The following is a 22500-nucleotide window of genomic DNA, read 5'->3' on the forward strand; positions in this document are numbered from 1 at the left end:
AGCTTGTTACTACGCTAGAGGTTTGGTTTATTTTCTAGCTTTTGCATACGTTTGAATCTAAGGAGACATCGCCCCCTTCAGAAGAGAAATGTGGTAGTTGTCAGTATAGTAAGTGTCAGACATACAAATACGAACACATTTTTGAGTGAGAGCGAACTTCAAACTTCTGCGTTATCTTCTGTGTTAGCATTCCCTGTTTGCCAACACCCATTCCCTCTAAATAAAATCCAGTTTCACTGGCACGCACCCCTCCAAGCTAGGGTCTCTATGTGTCTCCTTTTTCTTCCCTTCTTCTTCTCTCTCTCTTCCACATCTACCTTAGTATAGCTTTTGATTTCTGATTGGGTTTCAAAGTTATCTTAGCCAAAAACAATAGCATTAGCAATTTGTGGTAATATTAGTTTAATTGTGTAATGAGGCACAATCAGCCATGCGATGTTTGCTGTACGCATTGAGATAAGTGGAAAGATTCCCACATGACTTGTTTTTTAAGGGGTCTACGATGTGTGTGCATGTGGCACTCACCCCAACTCCTCCACATGGTAACATCACAAAAATCCGTTGAGACGAGATTCCTGAAAGAGATTATTATTTTCATTCAACATTGATGTTTTTATTCTTCTTCCTCTTCTTCTTCTTATTATTATCATTATTATTATTATTATTATCATCATTATGACAGTATTATTAATATTTTTTCATTATTATTTTTGATATTACCAGCCAGCTTGCGATTGTCCAGTTTGAGGCGGTTGAGCGGGTTGGTGCCGAACAGAAGCACATGTTTCTCTGAATGGACTGACTGCAGCTCTTCTAGAGTGGCCTTCCTGCTTCGGATGCGCTACATACACACACACACACACACACACACACACACACACACACACACACACACACACACACACACACACACACACACACACACACACACACACACACACACACACAGACACAAATATATAAGTATTTAATACTGACTCTGGAGATTGGGATCTACCACTGTGTGTAGTGGTGTGTGTGTGTGTGTGTTTGTGTGTGTGTGTGTGTGTGTGTGTGTGTCATACCTCACACTGACTCCTGAGACCTCTCTCATGCAGTCTGGACCAGATGCTCTGGACCCTCCCAGCATGCTCAGGGTGGCGGCTGTTGTCCCCACAGGTACACTGGTGCTTCTGCATCTGAGCGTCATAAACCAGACCTAGATACGCATAGATACGCATACACACATGCAAACACACATCAAAACCCCTTTTTTCTTCCTTGTGCATTAAATTTATAGCTTCTTTACACCTTTTCCTGGTCAAAAAAAGCATCCCTCACCTGTGGTGAAGCTTAGCTGGACGTCTGCTGCAGGGCTGGACAGTGACATGGATGGTATGGTTGTGGTTGGATGTGGAGGAGGAGGCAGGGAAGTGGAAGCTGGAGAGGACTGGGTCCGAACTAGAGGCTGATGAGGCCAAATCAGGGCAGGCACACTCTGGGGGTCCAGCTGGAGACCTGATCTAAGGATCACCTGCCTCTGTGGTTCCCAGGGCAGTGGTTGAAGAGGAGAAAAGGGAAAGATGACACATTTAACAGCAGCAGCGCATGGCAAAGACTAACTGGAGTAAACTTTAGCATACTCATAATTTGATGCCTCTCTTCAGTACATTGCAACTACTGTCGAAAAACAAGCAACTGATAAAGAAAATAGAGCACTGCCAAGCATGCTTCCACAATACTGTAACTCTTACTTTTTTCATCTTGTATAAATAAAGCTACAGCGCCCTCTGATGTCAAAAACATGTACTTAAGCACTAGGGATGCACATTTTAAACTATTTATTTTTTCCTTTATCATAAGTCAAAGGAAAAACCTTTTCTGTTAAATCTCTGCAGGTGTGCAGATGTGAGTTTATATCCCTACCTGACTGAGTGAATGTGAGGGCTCGTTCAAGCTGTCCCGTGAGGAGGTAGTGGACTCTGTGTCGTAAACTGAGTCTGTGCTAGCGGTGCTCTGTCTCCTGCGGTAGCTGTCCTCACATATAGAGCCTGGTTCGGATTCACACACAGACCCGGGCCCCGAACCTGATCCTGATCCAATCTCCTCCAGGTCCATGTCCTCCGATGGGATCTGTGTCAGACGAGGCTTCTCAATGGTCTTGCTTGTCAGCTAATATAAGGTATAGGTTTTACAGTTAACAGATATTAAGGCTGCTAATGCTCTCTCTTACATGGATTTCTCTACAACTAATAATAACAAATGATTTTCTGTATTTATTCAAAAAAAAAAAAAAAAAGTTTTAAGGGAAATCCATCCACAAGTCCACACAAACACTCCACGGAATAAATTAATATTTACTGCTACCAGTATTAGATTGTTTGTGTTTATGCAACATGCTTGTATTCACGCCTGCCTCCTCTCACCTTGCAAAGGTGTGTATTCTGTTTGAACCTGTCCAGTCCGCTCTTGTAGTATTGCTGGGGCAGCTGTTGTGAATGACGGCTGGCATGCAGAGTAAGGGGTGAGTGGCTGTAGGGCGGAGGCTCTGAGCGTGTTCGCTCCAGAGGTCTGTGGGAGGGCAGGGTAACTACGCCCTCCCTTCTGGTCGGGGAGGACAGGTGAGGCTGCTGCTGCTGCTGTTGCTGCAGATGAATGGAGGTCAAACCATGAACTGCAAAGTGAAGGAGAGAGAGGGAAATGATGAAATATGGACACAAACAGAACAAGAGGAGGCAGAGGGGTAAGGGTATATAGAGGGGAGAAAAATAAAGAAGCACAATGTATGGCGACAAACACAGTGAACTAAAATGGGGAGATGAATGGAGAAGAAAGAAGAAGACAGTTGATAAAAATGTGGCATTATAACAATATAGATATTATTCATATCTGCAAAGGAATAGAAAGTGAAGAACAGAGTGAAATATGCCGTAGCTCTATAATGATAACACCATAATGATAATGTTTCATGAATTTACAGCATATTTCTGTATTGTTTGTAAAACTGCATCCCCATCAAGTGCCCAGTAGAGGGCACCCTTGTGCTATTGATATTATAATATTCAGGCAAAAGACATGTAGCACAAGACAGAAGAAACTGTGAAACTAGATCCAAGACTAGAAATTAGACAAATTTTGGCAAGGGAAAACTGGCACGTCCATTTTCAAAGGGGTCCCTTTACCTCTGTCCTCAAGATACAATTATGGGTTCTATGGGTGCCCATGAGTCTCCCCTTTACAGACATGCCGACTTTATGATATTCCCAGACAGTTCGGGACAAAAAACATCATTTTTTCTAATGCAGTACAAATATGTTATGTTTGTATTTGAACATTTCTTTATACTGGGGTCCATAGTCATGGTCAACCGTCTTAATATTACATAAAATGGGTATATCTGGAAAACTGTGACTCTTATGGATTCAATGAGCTATTGTATCCATGTGTGATGATGTTAGTCCCCATAGTAGCCATTTCATTGTAATGACAGCATTTTTTTGGAAACTTGACCTCACTGTATAAAATGAGCTCTAAGATAATCACAGCCTCATGAAACTTTACAACCAGAAACTAGAGACCTAGGACATGAGAAAGGGTATGGCTATTCTAGGTATACTGACAATAAGGGGGGTTCTGAGCAGTTTCCAGAACAGAAATACTCACCATTCAATCACAGAAAAATGCAATTCTTACAGAAATCTCTAAAAGTAAAAATTATTTGATCCCAAATCACAGCATGGGTTTTTCTATGGTGGTCCTTAACGTCTGGGTGTCTTTATGTAGTACTTTGGAGGGACTATCTTTTATCAATTCCCACCAAATCTGTGTAACAAACCAAAGAAATGCTGCAACAACTTGAGATATTAGTTAGCATGAGAATGGTCATTCTTTTTTTTTTATTTCTGAGAAAACCTTAACACACAGTGCTGAGCTGCTTCTTATATTAATCAGCTTTCAGATGATGTACACTACTTCTATGTGATATCTACTGTTGACCTGCTATCTGCCCCTGAACTGATCTTTCCCCCACCCTTAACACCTATAAAAAATGGGTGTCTATGGAAAGGGTCAATGGTTAATGGGTCTTGGTAATGTTTTTCTTACAGGTAAGCAATTGAACGTTCCACTACAAATGTAAATATAGCAATAATACATTTTGAATATATACATAAAAAATGAATCAAAATGTTTCTAAACAAAATGTACTTACTGCCACTGACACGAGAAGACAACAGATGAAGGATGGCTATCCGGCTGTTAAGTCTGACGTAACACCCTTTCAAAATACGATTTCCGGGTCCAAACGTTCCATTGAAACAAAAGACACAACGGCCGAACATGTGAACAGCTACGATTACCTCTAACGTCAGTTAGACAACTTTTTCATTGATAAAAAATAAGTAAAATGACAATTACGTTATGTTTTTAAAACTCAGATCTGTTCAAATAATGGGGAACACACCACTGCTGCATTATAGAAATATGAGGCTTGGATCGGCTTGGACCTGGAAATCATATTTTGAAAGGGTGCTACGTCGCGACTTAACAGCCGGATAAAAACTTGAAACGTGTGCAACAAACAAACACGGTTAAAAACTTCCTGCATGAGTTTTATAACTCCCTGATTACAGAGAACAAAATAAAAACCCATAGTCCCTTGATCTTTTATGTTAATGTTCCACCACACTTCCCACCAGTTCCTATGTACCTATGTTTGGCATCCAGAAACAGGTCTGAGGTAAGTCCTGGGAGGTTGGTGGGAGGTCACCTTTCCTTACTAAACTATCCTAGCTTGGAAAAACCTTATTTATACAGAGTAACTAGCCTTTTATCAACAAGACATTGCATTCTTTAAGATTTGCCTGTTTTCAATACCACTTCTGTTTTTGCTTCTCTGTGCCACTTTGGCAGAATGTGCCTAAAACTTGTACTCCTCCAATGATATAACTCTGCCATGTAGTTTCCTATACACCACACATTTATAGATAAGGCTGGCGACAACTCTCTTTCCATCCTCTATCAATTAACCACTTGCATGGATAGCACCTTTTGTTACTGTATATGCCAGATGTGCCAATTTGTTGAGTACAAGTACAAAACCTTGGAGTAAATCTGACCTTGGTAGGACCCTCCGCAGTTATTGCTTTAAGGTACACAAGAGCAGAAATTGCCTTAACCGGTTCAGTGTGTTGCTTTTTGAAGTGAATTTTGAAGAGTAACATTGAATCTGTTGAGCTCCTGTTCTGTGTCCTACCATCTCTGCATTTTTAAGAGTTCCTCTGCGGGGAGAGGTGTGTCCCAATTAGCATCCTTGAGGGACAAGCTCCCTTGAAATCCCTGTTTTCTTCTAGAACCAAGAAACGGTAAAATATTTGTGCTGACAAGTTCCTCCCTTAACCTGATTAGGACACCCAGAAGATTTGCTGTTGAGAATGGAATCAGGAAATAATTTAGTGACACGCTTTTGAACAGAGCAACCCAAAAGGAGGCATCAGGCTTCCCTATACCCCTTCTAGTAGTGCCAGCTCATCATAATGGTTATCTCAGATGCCTTGCATGAACTCCAAGAAGTCATCGTTCATGGTAGATTTCTTTTCAGAAAAGTGGCATACTATCGAATTTTCATCATCTCTAACAAATGCCACTATCCCTTTGACTGCAGAAAGGGCAGATCTTCCATCGAAGGTGTATACACAGTCTTTTGTGTTGTCACAAATGCATGTCTTCTGTATATGTGCATATTAAGGTTTTTCTGTTTATGCTGTACAACTCACGAGAGACAAGCTGAGAATGCACCAGTCCAGTGTGTGGATCCAGTATGAACACAGGCTGCAGGTGCTGGGCCAGAGCAGGACTGTGTCCTTCCAGAGGCAGGTAGACCTGATGCAGAGCAGATACTGCAGACGGCCTGGCTACTCGCTGGTCAGCCTGCGGAGAGAGGTAAGGAGAGGAAAAATGATGGGAAGAAACACCAGAGTGGTCATTAGGGAAGCACTTGCCATGTTCTCAGCTTTCTAAACAAATTGGCAAATTGAAGGGTTAATGCAAATGGAATGTTTGCAATATAGAGACACACATGTTAGTAAGCGAGTAAACTACCACATGACTGATTCACAAGATATGAAAGCCAAACAGACATCTAGAGGGAAGTGAAAGCCTGAGTACACCACATGTTTCTATAAGTGTTCAAGTGTGCAGACACTATTTTAGACATTAAGTCTTCGACACATACATTCATAGCATGAATGTGCATCCATTTGATCTGTAATTTTTTTGTGAAATAAAATGGTTTGGGAAACGTTGAAGGTATCGTTTCTCACCTGTGCAGGAAGTCCAGCAGTGATGTTCGGCCTGGCAGTGGGGTTGGAAGGCAAGGTGAAATGGGCCAGCAACCTCCGTGCCTGAATGAGACAGAAATAGTACAAATGATCACATCTTCCAACAAAAAAAACACAGATTTACATAATGAAGTTAATTTAACTTCTCTCCTTAGTGCATATATAAACTTTCACATGGGTGATACATTGTGATTCTATTAAAAAGTTATTATACAAGACTTATGTGTTAAATACTGATGGTCACACTCTATTAACATTGAACTTTTGGTGGTTGTCCTTTAAGCTGAGATGACATTACCAGACCAGGACTATATGTTTTAACTAATTAAACATTTCATGAATTCATCCGTAATGAAAAGATTAAACAAAGGTGCATACACTCATTTTGTGCTAATGTGGATAAGAATAAATCCAAAAGAAGGGTTCACCTCATGAGTCAGTGGGAGATGCCCATTATCGGAATGGAGGCTGTCGTTTGGTGAACTGCACCCTGATGCTGGGGTGCTGCTGCTGCTGGGGGAGGAGTCTGCGTGACAAAATTGAAACACGTCAGAACAGTGTGTTCATACAGCACCAAAAGATGCAGTCCAATTCAGTCTAAAAGTCCAATTAGAAAATTATTCAAAGTCAGTACAGTATGTGTTGAAATAACACGACAGTAACAGAAAAAGAAATGGAATATCAACTAGCATTAACTTGAAATAGCTAAAAGAGCAGTGCAAATAAAACAGAAGATCATGAGAGTGTTTCAACTAATTGAAGATACTCTACCCAGAGTTTCTGTCCTGCGCTTGACATCGGGAGGGGCACTGATCTTACGCTGCAGTGGGGTTGGTCTTGTGCTGATGAGCTTCTTTAACTTCCACTTCAGAGTGGGCTCAGAGACTGCACACACACACACACACACACACACACACACACACACACACACACACACACACACACACACACACACACACACACACACACACACAATGAATATACATGCACTCATTTTCATTCATCTTTTACATTAGCATACTGTAAGGGGGCACTAAATTTACGTAACAAAGCAGCAGCACAGCTTAACCAAGCAAAAATCTCAACCCTGGCCTATAGTATAAAAAGTCCCATGTTTACATTGGCCGGGCAGATTAAAGGCAGCTTTAGTTGTCGCAGGAGGGTGTGGGTGTGTGTGTGTGTGTGTGTGTGTGTGTGTGCTGGCACCTAAGGGTTCTACGGCAACACAAATAAATAATGTCTGTGTACTTGCAGAGATGTACAGGAAGAAAAAACCACTCCCACTCTCATTCACATGGTGAGGTAGACCTGCTCCGGACTCTCACGCGGTTCATTTTACAAATACCTTCTCTAAACTTATGTAACTTGCTTTGGTCTTTGTGTCTGGCTGTTGTTTTTAATGACTGTTTGTTCTCTCTCTGGCTCTGCAGGCCTGGTGCTTAATGAGTTTCCCTCGTCTCACTGGAAAGGACACTCCTGTACATTCATTCACTCACTCACTCACTCACTTTATCATTTTCTTGTCCAGAAAATGTAACGTTATGACAGTTTGCTGAGACACTGAAAGGTATCACACTCAACAAAATATCCCACTGAGCTATGTAGTCAGAGGACTTTGAGTCGAACTCAAATTACACAGAGCGCAACAGACCTGAAATGGAAAATCACCAGTGACCTTCCTGGCTTTGACCTCAGGGTGGGAACCCTCATCAAAGACAAGAACATCTAGAGGTGTCTCACCTGTCCTGCGCAGGCCTTTATGCTGGTCACCGGCTGTAGTCTGAGACTTAGGGGACATGTCGGGAACAGGTTGCCTAGGTATCAAAAAAAAATTTGGATAAATGGATAAACTGCTTTACTCATGAATGGGTGTCAAGATATATCTTGACACCCATTCATGAGTAAAGCAGTTTATATATATACGTACATATATATATACATACACACACACACACACACACATATATATATATATATATATATATATATATATATATACAGTATATAAATCTCTTGTTATAACATTCTTGTTATTTTTAATATTCTTGTATTTTATAAAGCCAGAAAAGGAAGAGGGATTCTTTACCACGATAAAATTCAATTCAATTTGATTGCTAATGATGTATTTTTCGTGAAACCTTGGCTTTGTTTGCAGCTCACACATTCTAACCTCTACTTGGAAGAAAATCACTGTCTGTGTGTCTCTCTCACCTGTATCCTGGTGTAGGACTGTTGTGGTTGGGAGTGACCCTGTCATGGGTAGGCTGGCTCTTCATAATTATGTGTTCCCGAAGTTTCTGCCTCACCAGAGGACTTGCTACAGCACCTACCAGTTGATAAAATCACTTTATCAGAAAAAAGACAGAGGGGCTGATAATATAAAATAACGAAAAACATTTTGATAGAGAAGTGTAAATAGTTTCCTCAAAGTACTGTATATAACTATAGCATCAAAAGAAAGCCAGGATTCTTCTGAAGTAGGATCCTGTATATTTGTCACTTTCCTCTGTGCTCTCTTCATTTCCTCTACATGCTAAAAAATTAAAAACAGCAAAGTGTTTCCTGAAACAAGTGTGTTTGATTGTAAAAATTTCCTGGGAATCTGAGAATACATTACAGCACTGGTGGAAATCCCCTTCTTTTTCATTGAAACATACAGTGGGCTATGACTCAGATGAAGAACACGTCAACAGCCAAATGTTCTTTCAGAGAGCCTATGAAAGCACATTCAAGTAAGGAGAAATACATTCAATTATGTGATACTCACTCTGCTCATTTTTTCTCTTTCGTGTCAGCTGTTCTCTTTTCTCCTGTTCCATCTCCCTTTGATCAATGTTATACTGAGAAGAGAGAAATGAAGGGATATCAACACTGACCTGACCAGTTTAATCTGCTTGGACTGTGGATGTGAGATATGCACTGCCACATCTCTACATAAGTGAATATAGCCTCTAGATTTGCATGTTAAATAAGACTTCATGTTTAGGTAAATAAATATAACACTAGAGGTGCAGAGGTGCACCACCCAGCTGATCTAAGATCAGCATCTATCAGAATCTAATGTTGAGAATGTGGTCTGTTTACAATAACCTGACCTGCTTCTTATTCATTTCTGCCGAGCATTCATCAACCTGTGTAAAGATGCGTGGCAAGAGCAGCTGGCTTGTTCTTGTGGTTGATGTGACAGGAGGTCCATCTGCCTTTCACTCTGTGCATCTCACCCTCACCCAAATAAAATGCTGATGTGGTGATTAATGTTGCCAGATGTGGCAAGACCTGAGGTAGGTCAGAAGTTCATGAGCATATTCCGCAATATTAAATCTTTGTTTATGTGCTGAATACTGATGACAGAAATATTAAGGTTCTTTTTTTTAAACTATATTCACACTGCTGCTGGTTATGGTTGGTGCTGCTGAAGCTTTCCTTTGTCACTCTCTCCACCTATGCTGGCTCAAGAATGTTTTCCTCCTGACACACAAGTTTGTCCTTACCTGCAAGTGCTGCTGGGAAAACTGGGAGCAATGCTGAGACGTGAGGGGTCCCAGGAAGAAGGGAGGGCGAGGGGCCAGCATGGCCGAATCTAGGTCTGGATGTAACAACCTCTGGGTCACACTTAGGTCCATGGGCTGATCCCCATGTATGGATAATGAAACCTGATTGCTGATTATCACATCTACTACAGAAGGACACAGAGGGAGAAAATAATGCATTAATTTGTTGAGTAATACTGTCTATGGATGTTAATGTGGGGCGACAATTATTTGTATCTGTTACTTTCCTTATGTTACTATTTTTCAATGTCCTTCATGCTGGTCAACTATATAACATCATCATAGAACAATAATATGTATCAAACGTAGTACAAATATCTTAGATGAGATAACACAAGTATGTTTTTCACAGATATTCACACAAAGAGTCTGAGTGTCATTTACTTATTGTGCTTTACATAAACATGATCAAGAGTGCACTCAGTTTATTTGGCATAAGTATATGTCCAGATGTGTACTTGTACTTGAACCCAGCACATTCACCAGTCATATTTCATTTCATTCAAGTCTTCCTGCCTCAAGTGAACTGGCCATTGTCCAATACTGCATTCAGGAAAGCAAAAGAGAGGGGTGTTTTGTGTGTTGTGGTTGGAGGGGCACAAAAGAAAGAAAGAATGAAGGAAACAGGGTGGGGAGTTGGATTTGAACACTGTGTGGTCGAGGCATTTGAGTCAGGTATATTAATCTGTCATCTCCTTTCCAGGTTTTACTAAAAATGAAAGAAATAAAAAAGCTAAGTTTAGCATGAGTGAGACAATTGAACCAAGTATCAGTGTCCTAACGAAACACAGATGTCTTTTTATAGGTGCACGAGAGTGTGAAAAGTGTTTGATCCATTCATGCAATCCAAAGGCCACTGTAAATATGTTTTAGCGACCTTACTTTTTTCCACCTTGAATGATTTAACTCTAGCATGCATGGCACAATATGGGTCTGATGTGATGACCTATAAAACATAAAACAGAAGGCTAATAATAATTGGTAGTGAGAAAACAACAGCCATACGTTTTCTTGGATTGTGATGGATCATAACAACAAGACAAAAACATGCAAGCTCACAGATAACTTGATACTGTTTTCATGTGTCAAGGCAATTGACACCTGAAACCAATAAACATGGTGAGGAATGTTTCGGTACCGATACAAAAGCTTAGACAGATACAGCGTGGAAGGAGACACCTTGCTCCCTCTGGGGTAGAGGGACAGCGGGAGGGAGGGAAGGACATGGAAATTTACTGAACCCATACGCCTGAATGACTGCAACCCAAAATATTACTCAACATTACTCACATAATTCCTGTTAAGTGAACATTTCTTTACTGGCATCCCTGCTGAATTATATTATGAACTGTGGCACGGTAACAACAAAGACTCTATCTCTCACATAACAGTATCTCAGAAAAACATACTTGCATTGTAGATATTCACTTGTTTGGGGAGTTATCCAGGAGTTAACAAATAGAAGATTACAATAATCAAACCGAGTACACTCTGAAAAAAGAAATACTATTATAACACAAAGAAGTCAAGTAGATTGTGTCGCTAGAATTAAACCCAGCGTTTTCATGGCTTGGTCATAAATGTTTACTATTAGAATCAACAGTAGCTCCAGTAAAAATGCTGCATTGCCTTAAAAACGGAGATAACATATGATCATGAGAGATAAGATCCAACTTTCAGCAGTAAGGCTAAAAAATCTCCAGCTCAACACAAACCTTAATATGCACACAAGTCCCACTGAACTATCCTCCTGTATGAGCCGTACAGTAAGTCGTACAGACCAAGGCAGCGTTATTTGGCCCTCATTGCCAACAGCAAGACTGAGTCAGAGAGAAGTAATCATGTCTGTAAAGGCGTTTCGTGTTGACAGAATTCCACTTAAGTAGGAAACACTCCCACGCTCTTATTACTGCAGGTCAAGTTAGATTTACACACAGCTTAACATGAAAAAAAAGGCGGGGAGTTAATAAGACCAGGACTATTTACAGTGCAGATAATATCGTACAGTTTAAGCCAAGTGGTTTCAGTTCTGTTGTCCTGCTTGATAATCAAATACTGAATTAATAATAACAACACTGTGTGTTCGAGGGGACTGCCATGTGTCTGCATGTGTAACGGAGACAAACAGAAATCTAGTTTGTGTGAAAACTAAAACTTTGATGCGTGCATTTGTAAAGTTCATCATAGAGACAGAGAGGTAGATAAGCCTCATGTAAAAATGATGCCTGCAAGAAAAACACTTCTTGCGTCACTGGAATCCAACCTTTCCAGGTAACTCAAGGAAGCCAGGACATGTCAGACAAAACTCTGAAATATTTGAACCTGTCCTACTTTCAGCTGGTTTATGTCTGCACAACAATATGTCAGTGTTGAAGTCGACTAGGCTTGTTTTGTTAAAGCTTCGGATGCATTTTCACTGTAATTAAAAAAAAGTAAAATGTGCAACAGGAAATACCTGTTGCAACAGAACAGTATGCATTACCAGAAGAATGTCTGCGTGTTTTCAAAGAAAATCAGACAATCACTGGAGTAGCGGGACTGTGGTATTAGTGGTGGTGGGGACTCAAATATCTCTCTCTCTCTCTCTTTCTCTCTCTACTCTCTCTCTCTCTCTCTCTCTCTCTCTCTCTCACACACACACACACACACACACACACACACACACACACACACACACACACACACACACACACACACACACACACACACACACACACACACACACACACACACACACACACACACACACACACACACACACACAAACACACACACACAGAAGTCAGCTCCCCTGAGAGAAAGGAAATGATCAGGAAGTCGTACTTCTCATCTAAACAGAAAAGAAACACCTGCGGTATATTTTTACCCTGAAAATACAGCAAAGACCAGGCTGCAACAACCATACATACAGTGTCTAAATTATACTCACTTTATACAATGCAACTGTATTGCCACATTCCTGCTGCATGGTACAACTCTACTCAGCTGAATAGATACTATAAGTGTCATGGGAATATAAATGTAGGAAAGTATAAATGATGAATCAAAAAATTGTTTTCACAAAAGGTGGAGTTAAAACACTGCAGACCGTGAATTGGTCAGGGAGAGGCATCACTTTCGCAATGAATGATAAACTTGCACATGGCCTACGCTCAGTGAAATTTTCATTATCTTTCTGCAGCTTTAAAGGAAAGGACTCTCTTCCACAAAAACGTGTTTGGCTGAGTTTTTGTACTGACACTGAAGCTGTTACTTTAGGCAGACTTACAGCGTGACTCATGGCTGGACATAAAACCAGCTCAGTCACCACATGATGCATTCAAAGGGCCAACTAAACAGTGAAGTGAGGTTTCTTTCACCCTGAACCTGAAAGCTTTACAAAAGCTGATGGTTGCCTCCTACCAGCTCACTAAGACTTCACGACAGGAGAACATTTACAGTTTGCACTTGTTTCAACATCACCTTTTTTCAAAAGCGATGCTATTATACAGGTATTTTAAGACTAACTTGTTTTCCATCGGTCTTCTATTCATCAGTTGTTCTGTAAAAAAACTAAAAAGAAATCGTATTTATACAAGAAAATCTTGTTTTAAAAATAAGGAGAACTGCATCTAGATAAGATCTGCGTGCGTGCTTATGTCTCTTTTATTTGAGCGTCGCAGTGCTAAAAATAGGCAGGAGACAAACTTCTGGTTTCTGTAATAGCATACTTGTTTCACAACCATCATCCTCTTTCTGTGTGCCTTCTGTAGCAACAAACTGAAGCACTGACACACACACACACACACACACACACACACACACACACACACACACACACACACACACACACACACGCAAACACACACACACAGAAACAGTGACTTCCTGTTTCTAAAGTTAGTCTGCACCATAACATCCTCTTGGTTCATTTAGGCAAGCAGAAGCTGCTATTTTGGTTGAATGGCTTCATTGGCTCCTTTCTGCAGCTACACTTACAGATGTCCTTCAGCAGTATTTATATCCACACTGTGGCTCTAAAATGACCTTTGTTTATTGTTGGAGTGACTCCACAGTGGTATTGGATGAAGTTACATCTGGAAGTCACACATCAGCTTAAGTGCTAGCTAGTATTCGTATAGATAAACACAGGCAGCGAGCTCGAGGTTTGTGCCTGGTTAGATGAGCAACAAAGCAGAAAGAGCAGCAGCTCAGAGATGAAATGTCAACTATGTGAACTATAACCAAATACTATTAATATTGTTCCTAGTAAGATTCCAACGTGTGCGGAGTGTAAATTCATTATATTTATAATCAGGCTGAAACTGGGCTCTGTATCAACACCCACCGAACACACACACACACTAGCAAATTTATGCCAGCTACTCCTCCTTGCAGACCATCTTCACCCGTTGCCCCCAGCCCACCACCAGTATCTCTCTATCCTTTTCTCCGTCCCTCCCCCGTCCTTACGCTCAGAGGAATCCACAGCTGTTGGGGACATTCTGTCCCTCTGCTTCCGAGCAGCTGGAGTATCAATCTCCGTATGTGTGCATCCATGTGTGTATGCTTGTGTGTCCATCCTATACGCGCCAAGATATTAATAGATTGCAGTTGTTTCTTTTGAGTGTACACAGCAGGTCTTTGTGTTTGCATAAGTAGGATCTGCTTGTGCGACAGTTGAGGGCAAGTGTACACGTGTATCGGCGCATCGGTGCTGGCGTGTGTTGGTTCCAGTGTATTAAAAGTCCCCATTTGTTTCTTTTGAAGGAACACTGTCGCTCTTTGTACAAGTTTCAGTAAATGTAACCATGCCGGTTTATTTTTAGTGTCACCTGTCAGTAAACACTTGTGTTATTGTCTGTAATCAGGCAAGTGCACGTGTTTTAGGACCTTGAGTTGCATTGCTGTTTCTCAACATATTAATAGCATCACACCACTTGTATTTATGAGTGTGTGGCATGTGTGTGTGTGCTTATAAGTGTATTAATAGCATTCCCAATTGCTCACACATGCTTCTGTATATGTAAGGCGTGTGTGCAAGTGGCTGTCAATAACTTCAGCCTCATACAGTATGTATGTACTGTATATATAAGCCAGCCAGAGTGAACTATAGCCGACCACTATGAGTGAGCCAATGGTTTTGGCTTATCCAAGTTTTGGCATACCTGTATATTATGTGATAGGAAATTGCAGTACTTACATGGTTTTCTTCATTTTGAAGTATGTTTGACATAAAGTTATGAATAATTATGTATTTTTCAGTGAAGTTTAAAAAGACGTAGAAAGTGAAGAGTTTGTTGCACGTACAGTTTACTTTGCGTGTATGTATTTATCACCCACAACAAATGCAAGTTTGATCATTTAATACGCTGTCTGTTGTTGCTGCAAGTTAATTTTGCTATGATTTTTTATGACTTACTTACTATACTAACACTTTTTTCAATTACAATTTTATATCAGGGGGACATTAACATTCATGATTATGATTATGTTTTTCTGGTCACTAAAAAACATGTGTCCTATCTGTGATGAAAAAAAAATTCTTAACAAAATGTATGGTTAAGCGGTTCCAGTGTGTTTGAGTGCCATTTTAAGAGTTTAAAAGTTTTGGGGATATTATTGGGATAATATCATGAATAGCAATTATTTTGGATAAGGATAATCGTGACATGACACTTACATAGAAAATGCCTAACTATATGTCATTATGAGATGTGTTTGCATTTGTTTAACCATTACAATAAACATACCGCACACCTTATTTCCTCCACGAGGCTTATGAAGTAACAACTTATTATGCTACAATATAAGCCATACTTTCCTACACTTGACCGTAAACGCAATAATTGCACAAGCATATATGAGATTCCTTTATCGTCTAGTCTTTCATTTCTTTCTCTCAGAGTCAGCAGTGCATTTTTGTGATGTCCCTGCCACTCTCTTCAACCAAAAGGTCAGACAGTTATAAGACTTCTCTTGATGTTGTGTCCCTGAGGCGGCGCGGGAAAAAGATGAGGGGTTGCCAACTCACTGTGGAGTTGTGTCTATAAGAGAGTGTCACAATAGCATGCTCTTTAGTGTGATTCTCCAGCCTGATTTCTCAATGTCAAAACAGACCGACAATTGTTGAAATAGTTTCATTTTTTGTCCAAAGGGTCATTTTTTCAGAGGGGGAAAACACAGCTAAATTTGGCACATGAAGCTGTCATAAGGTTGGCATGAGACTGAAACTCAGTTTTTCTCAGTTTAACTCTTAGAACACACATAATATGCGTTGATGCTAAAGGAATTGGTACTATAATTAACCAAGCAGGTGCTCATCGTTCATAAGAAAGAGAGGTGACACAGTACATTAGTGCTAATACACACCCTCATCCAGACATAACACATACAAATTATTACCTTAATATTGCCCTCAATTATGCAAATGAATACATGAGCTACAGTTTGAGCTTACGGGAAAACCAGCTGACTTCCTTTATGTACTTCAAAAGAAACAGTGAGTGATTCAGGTCAGGGGTCTGCGCAACTCATCTCCACCTGCGAACATCCACTCTTCCTTTATGATCCTGCCATTAGTAAATGTGGCCTTTACACACCCACCCATACAGAAATACTGGCTTATATAGTTTTATTTGTTTCTTTTTTTTTTACATGTAAAGACCTGACGCCTGGCATAAGGGTGAGTTTACTGAGAACACAGGTTCTCATGCTCACTTCCTACTAAAGTCACCCATGTGTCTGCAGTATACTGTGTATCACAATCTGTTATTGCACACTAGGTTAGAAGGTTATGTACACAGAAGGGCTTCTTTGTTTCAAATGCATCCTGCAGTCAGTAAGAATAATGTTACTGTCTTCTGGTACTAGCCTGCTTTTACTGCTAGTTTTGATAAGGTTTTTTTTTTTTTACTTTGTTGTTTTCACTTATACCCTCCATCCTCTGCCCTTTCTTTCTCACACACAAACACTTGCATGATGCACAAGCAGCGTTATGGTCATGTTGCTGTGTTTATGAGGAGCAGCTTGTATCAGTAGTCAGCTGAGCTGAACTTAAATCAGGAACAGGAAATGTGATCTGGGGCTCTGGTCGGTCCAGAACACTGTCCCTATTGTCAGTGCACTTCTGTGGCTCACACGGGGAAAACACTGGGGACTTTTAAAGGTTATCTGTCCTGGGAAAAGGTTGGTATTCATTTTCACTACTAGCCTGCAGCACATAGGTATACCCAAAATGGATATGATGGATAAGGATGGATATGAATGGATGATGGCCTGATCACTATATGCCTTTGTTGGGTTTCTAGTTATAAATATAAAGGCATATCTGCGATCAATAAAGGAACTTCTCCAGCAAGCTTCTCTATCAGTGTTTACTCAATAGGGTTGAACCACTGGTGAAATACAATTAAATAAGTGATTAATCCACTGGTCATGTCAGTCAACCGTGCATCATGCAAAGTAAAAAATGAAGCAATCCACCACACTTTATATGACATCAATTCATTAACCTGTAGACATTAAGGACTTTGTGACGTTGCGCTCCCTGTGGAGCACTTTCCAGCTCAGTATAGTATACAAAAATTAACAGAAGAGGAGCTATACATAAAAACTTGATACAAATCAACACCAAATCTGCGATAATTCAACAAAATCAGAAAATAAAATGTGGAAATTTAAACATCAGATCTCTGTCATCTAAAGCTGTATAAGTAAACGATCTGATATCAGATAACCATTTACTCTTTCTGACTGACACCTGTCTGTGTCATGAAGAATATGTTAGCCTAAATGAATCCACTCCTCCCAGTCATATTAATACTCATATTCCTCGAGGCAGTGGGCGAGGAGGAGGCGTTGCATCTATTTATGACCTAAGCCAATTAATCAACCCTAAACCTGAACTAAATTATAATTAATTTGAAAGACTTGTTCTTTGTCTTTGACATTCAACCTGGAAAACTGTGCAGCCAATTATACTTGTTATAGTGTACTGTGCTCCTGGTCCGTACTCTGAATTTCTATTTGAATTCTCAGAGTTTCTGTCAAATTTAGTGCTTAAATCTGATAAAGTAATCATTGTAGGAGATTTTAAAATTCACGTGGACGTCGATAATAATAGCCTTAGTACCGCGTTTATCTCTCTTTTAGATTCGATTGGTTTTAGTCAGAGTGTACATAAACCTACTCACTGTTTTAATCACACCCTCAACCTTGTTTTGGCATATGGTGGGAAAATTAAAGACTTAATAGTCTTTCCACAGAATCCTATTTTATCAGACCGTTATTTAATAACTTTTGAATTCATATTACAGGACTACTCACTTCTGGGAAAAGTTTCTACACTAGATGTTTATCTGATAGTGCTATAACTAAATGTAAGGAAGCGATTCCATCTGCATTTAATTTAATGCCTTATCCTTATATTCAAAATTACTGTACTAACGTTAGTTTCTCTGAAATTGATCACCTTGTTGACAGTGTTGAAGGCTCACTACGAACAACCCTTGACTCTGTTGCTCCGTTAAAAAAGAAGGAAATAAAACAAAGGAAGTTAGCTACGTGGTATAGTCACAAACCCGTGAATTAAAACAAGTATCGAGGAAATTGGAAAGTAAATGGCATTCCACTAAATTGGAGGAATCTCGCTTAGTTTGTCAAGAAAGTCTAAAAACATATAGGAAGGCCCTCCGTAATGCCAGAGCAGCATATTACTCATCTTTAATAGAGGAGAATAAAAACAATCCTAGATTTCTTTTCAGCACTGTAGCCAGGCTGACAGAGAGCCACAGCTCTATTGAGTCATGTATTCCTATAACCCTCAGTAGTAACGACTTCATGACCTTTTTAATGACAAAATTATAACTATAAGAGACAAAATCAACTTGCTTGGCACCAATTTTTCTTCAAATCCAGGAACCTTAGAAACAACTCTATGAACTGATATATTCTTGGACTGCTTTTCTACAGTCAACCTTAACAAATGAACCTCTACTATTTCAGCATCAAAGTCCTCTACTTGTCTCCTGGACTCTATTCCAACTAGGTTACTTAAAGAAGTGTTACCTTTAGTTAGCACTCCTGTACTAAATATGATTAACATGTCTTTATCAGCAGGTTATGAACCACAGTCTTTTAGATAAGCTGTAATTAAACCTCTTCTTAAAAAGCCCAGTCTTGATCCAGAGGTACTAGCCAACTATAGACCTATAACTAACCTTCCTCGAGAAATTAGTCGCCAATCAGCTGTGTGACTTTTTACATAATAATGAGTTATTTGTTAATCTTCCATCTTACCCTCACCTATTGTCATGAAAGCTGGGTCATGACCGAAAGAACGAGGTCGTGGGTACAAGCGGCCGAAATTGATTTTCTGAGGAGGGTGGCTGGAGTCTCCCTAAGTGATAGGGTGAGAAGTTCAGCCATCCGTGAGGAACTGGGAGTAGAGCCGCTGCTCCTTTGTGTTAAAAGGAGCCAGTTGAGGTGGTTTGGGGATCTAGTAAGGATGCCCCCTGGGCGCCTCCCTAGGGAAGTGTTCCAGGCACGTCCAGCTGGGAGGAGGCCTCGGGGAAGACCAAGGACTAGGTGGAGAGATTATATCTCCACACTCAGGAACGCTTCAGGATCCCCCAGTTAGAGCTGGTTAATGTGGTCCGGGAAAGGGAAGTTTGGGGTTCCCCTGCTAAAGCTGCTGCCCCGCGACCCGACCCCGGATAAGTGGATGAAGATGAGATGAGATGAGATGAGATGAGTTATTTGAGGGCTTCCAGTCAGGATTTAGAGCGAATCATAGCACTGAGACAGCACTGGTAAAAATGAATAACGACCTTCTAATAGCTTCAGACAAAGGACTTGTCTCTGTACTTGTTTTACTAGATCTTAGTGCAGCCTTCAACACTATTGACCATCACATCCTGCTACAGAGACTGGAGCATCTAATTGGCATTAAAGGAACCACACTGAGCTGGTTTAAGTCTTATTTATCAGATAGATCTAAGTTTGTACATGTTAATGACAAATCCTCCATGCACACTAAAGTCAGTCACGGAGTTCCACAGGGTTCTGTCCTTGGACCGATTTTATTCACCTTATATATGCTTCCCTTAGGAAATATTATAAGGAAGCACTCCATAAATTATCATTGTTATGCTGATGATACAGAATTATATTTGTCGATCAAACCAGAAGAAACCTATCAGTTAGATAAACTTCTAATGTGCATTAAGGAAATAAAAAGCTGGACGACCTGCAATTTTCTGATGTTAAACTCAGATAAAACTGAAGTCATTGTACTTGGCCCCAAAGGTCTCCGAAATTCAATATCTAAAGATATTGTTACTCTGGATGATGTTGTGTTGTCCTCCAGCACCACAGTAAGGATTCTGGGTGTTATTTTATATCAGGATATGTCCTTCGATTCTCACATAAAACAAACAACAAGGACTGCATATTTTCACCTGCGTAATATTGTGAAAATTAGGAACATTGTGACTCAGAAAGATGTAGAAAAACTAGTCCATGCATTTGTTACTTCTAGGCTGGACTACTGCAACTCCTTATTATCAGGCTGCTCCAATAAGTCTGTTAAGAGTCTCCAGTTGGTCCAAAATGCTGCAGCTCGTTTATCAACTAAAAAAAATCGAAGAGAACATATTTCTCTTGTATTCGCCTCTTTGCACTGACTACCTGTAAAATCTAGAATAGAATTTAAAATCCTTCTCCTTACCTACAAAGCTCTTATTGGTCAGGCTCCGTCGTATCTTAAAGAGCTCATAGTACCGTATTACCCGACTAGATTGCTGCGCTCTGAGAATGCAGGGCTACTTGTCGTTCCTAGAGTCTCCAAAAGTAGAATGGGAGGCAGAGCCTTCAGCTACCAAGCTCCTCTCCTGTGGAACCAACTCCCAAATGTTATTCAGAATACAGACACTGTCCCCATATTTAAGAGTTAACTTAAAACTTTACTTTTTGATAAAGCTTACAGCTAGGGCTTATGAGCCTTTAGCTATGTTGTTATTGGCATTCAATTTCTCTTAATGAGGCTGCTATAGGCCTAGTCTGCCGGAGGATAATACTTTTCCTGATAGCCTGACTTCTCTCCTCTCTGTCTGTATCATCCATGTCTCATAAATGCATGTTACAAATTCAGCTTCTACCCCGGAGTTGTTTGTGCTTTGTCGTCTTGTAGGTCTCTGCTGATCGTGGTGGTCACTGCTGCCATGGTCCTGTGTGACGCTTCCTGTTGCTATTATCACTATTAGTCATTTATACTGTCATTAGTCTTATTAACTATAAAATTTGTAGCCATAAAAACACCATTAGTTGTATGTCTCGCTGTATCGCAGCTGTTATTACCGCTACTCATCATTGATCATGTTTGCCACCATAATTATTATCATTTTCATATTCTATCACCTGTGCTGTGCTTGTTTCTTAATATTCTGTGTATTATCGTGTCTGTCGGTCCATCTGTCTGTCTTTTCTCTCTCCTTTTCTTCCTCCCCAACCGGTCAAGACAGATGTCCGTCCTCCACAGAGCTGGGTCTGTCTGACGTTCCTGCCTGTTAAAGGGAAGGTTTTAATTGCAGCCGTACTCAACGGGGGAATTGTTGGGTCTATGTAAATCACAAATAAGTCATAGAGTGTGGTAAAGTGTCCTAAGATAACTTTTGTTATAATTTGGCACTATAAATAAAACTGAATTGAATTGAATTGAATTGAATTGAATTTGTAAATGTGTGTCCCATCTAGAGCTATGGCGAGTAATTTATTAATTGTTTACAATTAAAGTCATTTTTAAGCAATAAAACCAAGTATTTTTGTACTCTTTATTGGACAAAATAAGACGTTTTAGGGCATTAGCTTGGGTTTTAGGAAATGTATCTGGTATTCTTCACTATTTCCTGATATTTTAGAGAGCTAACAATTAATCGATTATTAAAGCAGCTCAATCGATGATGAAAACAACTGTTTCACCAATATATCACCATTAATTAGGGAATTGATGGATAGAGAATTATCTATTTTAATAAATGAGAAATCTTCCAGTAGTTTTTCAATAAAGTCATATATGATAGATGAACTGAATATGATGCAAGCAATTTAAATCCATCATCTTCAGCTCAGGTAAAGTATAATCAGAATATTTTGCTCTTTTTTGACATTTTCTTAACAAATATGACTGATCGGTTTTTCCTAAAAAAAACTGGCTGATTTAATAGATAAGAAAACAATCTTTACTGCAACCCTACAGTACTTCCAAACCTGTACTCACCATGGCATGAAACAGAGAAAGACATCCAATGAAAAATTACTTATTTTGAGTTCACTGAATCTTAAAACTTTTTCTTAACCAACTCTCAAAAACCAAAACAACTTGCACACATCTCCACCTGTTTCCCTGCAGTATGTGTTAAACCACACAGTGAACTTAATGCAGTGAAACCAAGCTTCATACCCCAGCAAGTAAAAATAACAATGACTGCTATAGGGACCACATTGCAGTGCAACTGTATACTAACAATAAAATGACTTGCAAGTATTAACTTAGTTAAGCCAGAGCCTTGCAACTGATGCCAACTACAGTATCACAGGGGTGACTTACGTTTAAATGTCAAAATGTCTACAAAAATATAGAAAAAAACCTATAG

General features: G+C 39.9%; 1 protein-coding gene across 4 annotated transcripts in view; it reads right to left on the bottom strand.

Annotated features, from left to right (window-relative positions):
- Nucleotides 1-22500, bottom strand: part of LOC310965311 (histone deacetylase 7-like) — a 51618-nt gene that overhangs the window by 17286 nt on the left and 11832 nt on the right. For 2 of the 4 annotated variants that reach the window (XM_083938825.1, XM_083938827.1), the window contains exons 2-15: nt 9809-9993; nt 9085-9157; nt 8529-8643; nt 8058-8131; nt 7089-7202; nt 6746-6843; nt 6300-6380; nt 5754-5907; nt 2406-2653; nt 1906-2151; nt 1321-1519; nt 1065-1198; nt 721-841; nt 526-575 (exon numbers count right to left, since the gene is read on the bottom strand). In XM_083938825.1, the coding sequence (XP_083794951.1) occupies nt 526-575; nt 721-841; nt 1065-1198; nt 1321-1519; nt 1906-2151; nt 2406-2653; nt 5754-5907; nt 6300-6380; nt 6746-6843; nt 7089-7202; nt 8058-8131; nt 8529-8643; nt 9085-9157; nt 9809-9993 (1892 nt within the window). Of the gene's footprint in view, nt 1-525; nt 576-720; nt 842-1064; nt 1199-1320; nt 1520-1905; nt 2152-2405; nt 2654-5753; nt 5908-6299; nt 6381-6745; nt 6844-7088; nt 7203-8057; nt 8132-8528; nt 8644-9084; nt 9158-9808; nt 9994-11583; nt 11676-22500 lie in introns of those variants that run through there. The other 2 variants (XM_083938828.1, XM_083938826.1) reach the window with 2 other exon arrangements.

Source organism: Echiichthys vipera (genome assembly GCF_963691815.1).
Source record: "Echiichthys vipera genome assembly, chromosome: X".
NCBI classification, from domain to species: domain Eukaryota; kingdom Metazoa; phylum Chordata; class Actinopteri; order Perciformes; family Trachinidae; genus Echiichthys; species Echiichthys vipera.